This window comes from Lactuca serriola, chromosome 3, assembly GCF_051521515.1.
Source record: "Lactuca serriola cultivar US96UC23 chromosome 3, Lser_US96UC23_V15, whole genome shotgun sequence".
NCBI classification, from domain to species: domain Eukaryota; kingdom Viridiplantae; phylum Streptophyta; class Magnoliopsida; order Asterales; family Asteraceae; genus Lactuca; species Lactuca serriola.
The window spans coordinates 34,079,502-34,087,683 of record NC_136410.1 but is presented as its reverse complement, the minus strand read 5'-3'; the positions used below and the strand labels follow the sequence as shown (position 1 = coordinate 34,087,683).

The 8,182-nt window shown below is 34.7% G+C and overlaps 2 protein-coding genes across 2 annotated transcripts; one reads left to right on the top strand and one right to left on the bottom strand.

Moving 5' to 3' along the window:
* Positions 1–1,391: 1,391 nt before the first annotated feature.
* On the top strand, positions 1,392–2,769 carry LOC145091844 (E3 ubiquitin-protein ligase). Its single transcript, XM_079029660.1, has 5 exons — positions 1,392–1,635; positions 1,895–2,049; positions 2,146–2,204; positions 2,293–2,382; positions 2,462–2,769. Exons 1-5 carry the CDS (start codon positions 1,538–1,540, stop codon positions 2,468–2,470), a joined length of 411 nt encoding a protein of 136 aa, XP_078885786.1. The 5' UTR covers positions 1,392–1,537; the 3' UTR covers positions 2,471–2,769.
* A 1,574-nt stretch (positions 2,770–4,343) lies between these two features.
* Positions 4,344–7,953, bottom strand: LOC145091843 (zinc finger CCCH domain-containing protein 34-like). Its single transcript, XM_079029659.1, has 7 exons — positions 7,362–7,953; positions 7,145–7,278; positions 6,859–6,924; positions 6,230–6,349; positions 5,820–6,146; positions 5,476–5,736; positions 4,344–5,334 (listed from the first exon to the last, which is right to left on the bottom strand). The coding sequence occupies exons 1-7, from the start codon at positions 7,426–7,428 to the stop codon at positions 4,993–4,995; spliced, it is 1,317 nt and encodes a 438-aa protein (XP_078885785.1). The 5' UTR covers positions 7,429–7,953; the 3' UTR covers positions 4,344–4,992.
* Positions 7,954–8,182: the final 229 nt, after the last annotated feature.

The window sequence follows — 8,182 nt, the reverse complement described above, 5'->3', positions numbered from 1 at the left end:
ACGAACATGAACAATGGACTCGTTCGTTCATTTATGTTCGTGAACATTCGTTTATGATGTTCGTTTACGTTCGTTTATATTCATTCGTTTAAGTTTATTTATATTCATTTATATTCAATTTTTTTATTATATTGTTATATTATATGTTCGTTTATGTTCATATATGTACATATATGTTCAGTTGTGTTTTTTTTTATTTTTGTTCGTTTATGTTTGATTGTTTATGTTCGTTTAGCATGTTCACGAACATAAACGAACGAACATGAACAATGTAATTTGTTAAACGAGCGAACATGAACAAAAAATCTCGTTCGTTTATCCGTTCGTGTTCGTTTGCTGTTCGGATAACTTAAACGAACGAACATGAACAAGACCTTGTTCGTGTTCGTTTGGTTCGTTTACAACTCTACTCAATATCATATTCAATTACTCGATACCAAATGATATCTTAGCATAATCAAATTACATGTTAAACAACCAAAATTCAAACATGTATTTTATATTTAAATTTTCATTTAAATATAATTTTAATGGATATGATTATAGTTATAAATTATAGTTATAAATAACTAAATATACATGACAATCTAAGAGACTTTCATATCTGTCAAGTGAGCTAGTCCCACATTGGCATCTCTTGAAAACTTATCTTCGAATAATTTCACATCTCTGGATTCTATAGCAACACCTGATTCGTCATCAAATAATCGATAAACCTTGTTGTTCTAAGCATATCCAATAAATACAATCTTTAGAGCTCGAGCCCCAATTTGGATCTCTTAGGATCAGGTGTCCAATAACATACCCTCACATTCTCAAATAGTCTAAGTTAGGTTGTTTTCCCTTCCACGACTCATAAGGACTAGTAGGAATCACATGAATAGTGATCATATTGTTCACATAACAAGTAGTCAAAAGCTTTCCCCGCAAATTGTTTGGTAAACTTGATTGGTTCAACATGCAGTTAACCATCTCGACTAGGGTTCCGTATTTTATTTCAACCAAACAATTTTGTTGGGGAGTAAAATGTGAAGTTCTTTCATGTATGATACCATTCTCTTCGCAAAATGTATGAAACTCCCGATTGGAGTGTTTTCCGCTTTTAGTATAGCGAATAATCTTTATGTGTTCCTCATATTGGTTTTCAACTCGGGAAGTAAAAACGAATTTCAATCTAAGTCAAACTAAAAATGAGAAAACCAAAGATCCGACCTAAATTATTAAATATCAAAAATAACCGTAAACCTTAAACTCTAAACCTAAATTATTGAATACCATAGTCATCAAAAAAAAAAAAAAAAAAAAAAAATTTGAAGATGACATAGAAGGGCAAAATAGGTATTAGAAAAATGTAATACCAGCAACGACGAACCCCATCGGCCATCCAATCCAATTCCAAATTCCCCAAATTTGATTTTGAAGGGACAATGATATCGAAAAAAACCTTCAAGTTCAACCCTCCCCCTCCGCCGCTTAATAAATTACAGACACAATCTCCTCGGCTACCTCCTCTTCATCCCCTCAACAACCGATCCACATGGAGGGACTGACAGAGGATGAACGAAAGGCTCTTCGTGGAAGCAAATTTGCACCTCTTCCATCTCCACTGCCCACCGTTTCCCGATCTCAACCTAGGTCAACCTTTGCTTTTCCTTCTGTTTCTCACTCCTTTTCTTCTTATTTTCTCGTCAGCTGTAAAGGATTTTAAGTAGATCTGCTGAATTTTTTGTGGGAAACTATTGAACTCGATATACAAATGCTAGGAAAAGTTGTATCGCTGGTTTGAATTTGAGCTATAAGAATATTCAGTCCAAGTAGGAGGACTCTTTTTGTTGCCTTTTGATCCTTGGATTGAGTTATTATGTTGACAATTGGGAAAAACAAATTCTTGCAGATTGGCGCACCCTGGAGGACCAATGAAAACTAATAAAGCTGCTGCGTTAGCCAAGTTTCTGGAACGGAAGTCACAGGAACCTAGTGGATTATCTTCTATTAATCCCAAACTTGTGGAATTGGCTGTGAAAAATGCCAAAGAGACTGTTAGAGCAAGTAATGATCCTCATCCTACTTTGAAAATACATATTTTGGTGTAGTATCTACCTATCTATCATGTTGTGGTTTATGTATGCAAGCTGCTGTATGCAGGCAATGCTTCAAATTCAGAAAGGAGAATACAGCATGTAAACTCATTTGGTGACTATGAGGTGCTTTCATCGTCCACTTCTGAAAAGCTGTCTGTCATCATCTTTGCTGTAAATTTTCATTGTTTAAGTGAGACTATGAATGTGGCAGGATATGATTGAAGAAGACCAAGAAATGGAAGTGAAACCAATCAAACTGAAGAAAAAGAAGAACAAGAAGAAGAAAAATAAAAAACAGAAGGTGCATTTTTCTTTCTCATCCCTGTGATTGTTATCAGTATCGATTTTGATGACCGACATAATCTTCTTAATCTGATCAGGTGAACTAGCCACAAGATTTTGTTTCTTGGACAACCAAAAGCTCCATCTTTTTTACTTCTCAAAAGGATTTTGGTAGTTTCTTTTTTGGAGAGACAAAACTTGTGTATAACATGAACAGAAGGTAATTGAAACTGACGATGGTGTTGTAAAATACCAAAATCATTGTTGAGATTATCTGCTTAAATGTTGTAGACTATTAAGTTGATTATATTTGGGTTAAATCTTATGATGTTAATCCACATGTGAAATCATCAATTGCTTATGTAATTTTGCCAAAAAAAATAATAATGTAATATGGGCTTTGGTTTGTCTGGTGGCTGGTGGTCGGTGGTTGTGGTGGAGCCGCCTAGATCGTGTACTGTTATTTGTCGGTTGAGTACTTGAGTTCCACACGGCTTGTTAATATGGATTATGGGATTACCCCTTGAAAGTCTTGAAGTCATTATTTTAAGGAAAGTAAATTACAAATTGATTTTCCGAAAATGATAATTGACTTTCAAAAATGGACTCCAGCAGATTGCTTGCAGAAGCACGAAAGATTATGTAAGAGTATTAATGGAGTTATGAAAATGACTTCATTACCCTTTGAATCATTGTTGGAGTTGGTGTTTGACCTTTTGGTAAAAGCTAAAAATGATTAGTATCAAGATAAAATGTTTGCATTTCTACTTATGTTTTATTTTCAAGTTATAGATCCGTGAAAATAATATTTTTATGATTATATTAATTTATATTATTTTTGTTGAAACTTTTGTTGAATTATCAAACCAAATAACAATTGAGATGATAACTTTTTCTTCCCTTGTCTTATTATATTAAGGCTTCTTCGATCCAACATCAAATCCATAAGATGGATTACTAATTAAAACAAAAATAAAAATAAAAAATAAAAAAATAAAAAAAAACTTGGTATTAAACTTATCTTTGTAGATTTTAGTTATATATATTAAATAGATAATATCTTTTAATAATTTAAAATACTAAAATATCTAGATAAAGCACGTAGTTGACCTATATTACAATGTTGTTATAATAATAATTTATAAAACTTTGTGGAAAAGATCTTTTACTGTTTTACATATTCTTTGAATATTTTATGATAAAAGAAAAATGTAATGGATGGAGGTCAACCATAATTCTAGTATAATAGGATTGGACCAAAGCAAATGCGGTGGGACCGGATCCGGATTGGCAAGCTTGCCTACAATCCTATCAAGGATTGGATACTGATCTGACCCCCAAGACAGATCTTCTGCTCTGTTGATTGAAATAGTTTTTGCTATGATGGAAAGATAATCGTTGCAATCTTAACAAAGTTGGATTAAAGAGTTTCAAGTTTGTATCCATCTTAATGCTTGAAAAAGACTTGTTCATTGAGAGATATTAATTTTTAATAAAAAGTCTTGTTTATTGACCAAGTCTGATTGATTAGAAGAAAACCCACTACATATATAGGCGATCTTTTGTGGGCCACTCTTATTCTACACCGACAAATAAGTGGGTGAGTTTGCATAAAGGTATATACAAGAAGCTCTTACATCTTGTTCTAGGTTTCAGCCAAAAGGAAAGAAAGAGAATCGAAAATAAAAGAAAAAAATAATTATAACTTGTGCTTTCAAGTTGGAAAGAAATAAAAGAAAATATAAACATTTTATTTATTTCTCTTCAAATCATTTCAAATTCAAATCAGAAAGAAAAGTTTTCCTTCATTTTCCTGTCATTAATGAAACTCATGGAACACCATTTCTTTTTTTCACTTGCATCAATTTCCCTTCTTTTCCCCTTTTAAGTTTGAACTCAGAAACATGATATTATACTAATCAGCTTTACAGAGATAAAAGTGATTGAAAATTTAACAAATACCAACTTCAAATGCAGTAATTAAGAGAATACATATAACATCAACACTGGTAACGAACAAAATGGTAATAACAAGAGATTACAAAATCCCAGCTTCTCGTCTCATACTCTCATTGTTTTGGTGTCCAAGATAAAATTATTCAAATAATAATAATCCCCCCTTACATCTATGGCAACTTGTCTAAACTAAATCCATTTCCCCACAAAACAATTAGAGGGGAGAGAGAAAAACACATTTCAAGAATACTTTTTCACTTTTCAGATTAAATAACCAGAGGGGAAGGAAGCACAACAGAAGATCAAGAAGGAAACAGGCCTTCATCGTTTTTGTTTCCTATACACCACATAAATAGACACCACCTTTCCCTCTTTTTTGTTTTCGTTTTTCTTCCTTGTGGTTATTCAAAAGTTTAGCTAGCTAGCTATATATTTATGTGGAGGGCGTTTGGTTTTGGCTTATTATTTGTAACGTGAACGTGAACGTGAAAGTGAAAATGGAGGGAGAGACCATGTAAATATGTAAACCACTAAAAACCAAGATCCAAGTCCTAATGAAAGAACTTGTCACAAAAGCCAAAACCAAAAAAAAAAAAAAAAAAAGGAAGAAAAGATGGATGGCATGCATGTTTGTTAGGATCCGTTGATGAAATGTGATTTTTGGGAATGTATATCAATCAGCAGCAGTGGAGGATTTAGAAAGTGAAAGTGGCATGCTCTGTGACAAACTGGACCCCACCGAACCACTAGCGATACTTATACTGGTACTGGTAGAAGTAGAAAGACCATCTTTGTTTTTGTTGGTTGCAGAAACAATGTCCGATGAAGAAGATGAAGGTGCTAAAGTTCCAATCGAAGTCCCAACAGGATATGGTGCAACTGACATGTCAGCAAGTGATGATGCAGATGAACTGTAACTCAATGTCCCACCTCCACCCATTGGGTGATCAAATTTGCAAGATGGCCCAAACTTACACACACCCTTTTGGGCATAGTGTGTACACACCGCTGCACCCTGAAAGTAAAAAAAAAAAAAAAAAAATATATATATATATATATATATATATATATATATATATATATATATATTTTTAAATGTATATATAAACCGTTCGTTTAATAAAAAAAAAAAACATGGAAGTGTAAAGATACTTACTGGACGAAGGGGAAGACCCATGGGACTAAGCATGAAGTTTGTCTTTGGCTGATTCCATTCCCGTGGATGATGGTATCGACATGATGAACCAAATTTACAGTCCCCCGTCTTTAAATAATACTGACATTCCGCTTCACCAGGTCTCTCTGGAAACGCAGATTCCGCCATTGAAACATATGAAGGAACTGCTGGAGATAAATGAGAAGGACTTATCGCATACATCGACCCACCTCCAACATTGCTATTCGGATTTACAGGTGCCTGTGTAATCTCATTTTTAGTACTTCATCTTTCTCTGTTTTTTAAATACGAGAACAAAGTTTTAGAGATAGATAGATAGATACCTGGTAAGGATTCCAACCTGGAAATGGGACCATTCCAGGGGGAAGCATCACCGGAGGACCATAACTTCCGGCGAGATATGATCCGGGAAGAAGAGAAGGTCTGGAAACCGGCCAGTTGCCAGAAAACACTCCATACTGTTGAGAAGAAGCAACAGGAGATTGCATACTTTGGTATGTAACAGAAGCTGCCATCGGAGAAAATGATTCAGGTGGTGGTGGTGGTGGTGGTGATGGAGCAATGCCGACTGGTTGGGGATGGTGAAATTTACAGGTCATCCCAAACTTACACTGCCCTGTTTTCACATAGTACGAACACTCCTTTTCACCCTGTGAAAAACAGAGTATTAAGTTATATAATAAAAACATATGAACATTTTAATGGATCAGATAAAAAAGAAGAAACAACTTACAGGACGAAGAGGGTATCCAGACATATTTAGTAACACTGTGGTTGATGATCCGATTCCATGTCTTGGATGATGATACTTGCATGAAGCACCAAACTTACACATTCCTGTTCGCATGTAGTACTGGAAACAAAATAAGCACACAATCATGTTAAATGTTACTCTTATACAACAAGAATATGACGTGCATGTTAAATACTCCAACAATGAACAAACATTTTGTCTAGTGCTATATGATTGGTATACAACAAATACATGTTCAAACGTTAGAAAATGTCATTCAAGATGACATAATGTGATATGTTATCTATATATGAATTCTTCATGTCTCACAACGATTTATAACTAAAATCGTTTCCAATATAGAAACAAACAAACAAATAATTAAACTCAAGTTCCATTTTGGAAGTAATGTAAAAGACAAATGTATCTTGTTAAAAGATCCCATTAAAAACAGAACCCATGTGTTTGTAAGAACAAGCATTTGACAGAGCAAGAACTTCAAATCTAGGACGTAAACTGTTGAGTAACAGGATTGGGATCTTTTTGACATTAAAAGGTATCTAAATGCATCATACACAGGAAGGAAGAATCATTGATGAATTGAAATTTGTGAGAATTTTAATGAATACCTGACACACTGGTTGCCCAATCCGCTGTGGGTATTCCCCTCCGGCAGACCTCATAGCTCCGACCACCTGGCAAAACTCATCAAACCAATCTTTAACCCAATGCATGACGATGTTTTTCCAAATAAAAGCAAACGATAACCTCACAAAACTCTTGGGATACCCAATTTGTACACAGATCCATTAATTTCAAAGACCGATTTCGCTTTTTGATGAGATACAGGTTACAGAGATGATCACATGAAGAACACACATTATGAATATGATGGAAAGTTTTTAAGATATTTACCGAACTACGATCACGAGGATGGTTGAACCGACAGCGAGAACCGTACCCACAAAACCCTGTCCGCAAATAATAGATACAATCGGCCTCATCCGGCCGTTCAGGGTATGATTCCAACCCTAATTGCCACATAGGCTCTGCATTCACCATCAAAACACCCAAATTGGCATTTGAATCAACAAAATTCGAGATTGAGAGATGATAATGCAAGTGTTCTTACCTTCGAGCCCTGTTTGGCCTCCTGATGTGTTCCATTCAGTAACCGGATCGGACTGTGACATCTCCATTATACGATTATAAAGATGTATATATAAATAATAACTATACAATTATACGGTTGTGTCGTGTGTGTGTGTAAATATAAATATATATAATCTATCAACACTATATACTGAAACCCCAAAAGGCCAAATCGTATGAACAAATGCTATTGGGTTTTCCGATCGCCTTTTTTAGTGAGAGAAAGAAGAGGTTTTTTGAGGGCATCCCCCCTCTCACACTCTCTCCTTCTCTCTTTCTTTCTTTCTTTCTCTCTCTATATATATATATAGAACTCCGTATGTATCTTTCTTGAAAAAAAGACACGCTCAGTGTGTTTTTAGGTTACTTTTTCTCTCTCTTCTTGGCTCTTTCTTGATCTTTATGGGCTTAGAACTTCTCTTTAATGACTGTTAGTTTACCAACGCGCCAGATACAAATACAAGAGAGTTGTTGCGCCTTCTCTCTCTATCTTTCTCTCTCACACACATACACACACTGTGTCTGTTTCTCTCTCTAGAATTGTTGAAAAAGATGTTGTTTGTGAAACGGGGGTTGGAAGAGTTGTTTGGGAAGGGTTATGATTTTATGAAACGATAGAGCATATGACAAAAATGCCCTTTCGATTTGCTACACGTGCATTAAGACGTGTTCGCCTTGCATCACCAGATATTTCTTTATGGCCCAATTCCCCTTTCTTTAAAATATTTCTTAATTACACACTTTTATGCTTCGTCTGTGAATTTAATTATTTAAGATTTTATTTTAAATAGGTATAGACAA

What these genes read in the sequence shown, in the direction of transcription:
- LOC145091843 (XM_079029659.1), bottom strand. Translation starts at nt 7,428, where the DNA reads ATGGAGATGTCACAGTCCGATCCGGTTACTGAATGGAACACATCAGGA. An exon ending in AGGCCAAACAGGGCTCGAAG is followed by an intron (nt 7,279 to 7,361) that starts GTAAGAACACTT and finishes TGGTGAATGCAG; the next exon opens with AGCCTATGTGGCAATTAGGG. An exon ending in CAGGTTGGAATCCTTACCAG is followed by an intron (nt 5,737 to 5,819) that starts GTATCTATCTAT and finishes GAGATTACACAG; the next exon opens with GCACCTGTAAATCCGAATAG.
- LOC145091844 (XM_079029660.1), top strand. Translation starts at nt 1,538, where the DNA reads ATGGAGGGACTGACAGAGGATGAACGAAAGGCTCTTCGTGGAAGCAAA. An exon ending in GTTTCCCGATCTCAACCTAG is followed by an intron (nt 1,636 to 1,894) that starts GTCAACCTTTGC and finishes AAATTCTTGCAG; the next exon opens with ATTGGCGCACCCTGGAGGAC. An exon ending in ACTCATTTGGTGACTATGAG is followed by an intron (nt 2,205 to 2,292) that starts GTGCTTTCATCG and finishes TGAATGTGGCAG; the next exon opens with GATATGATTGAAGAAGACCA.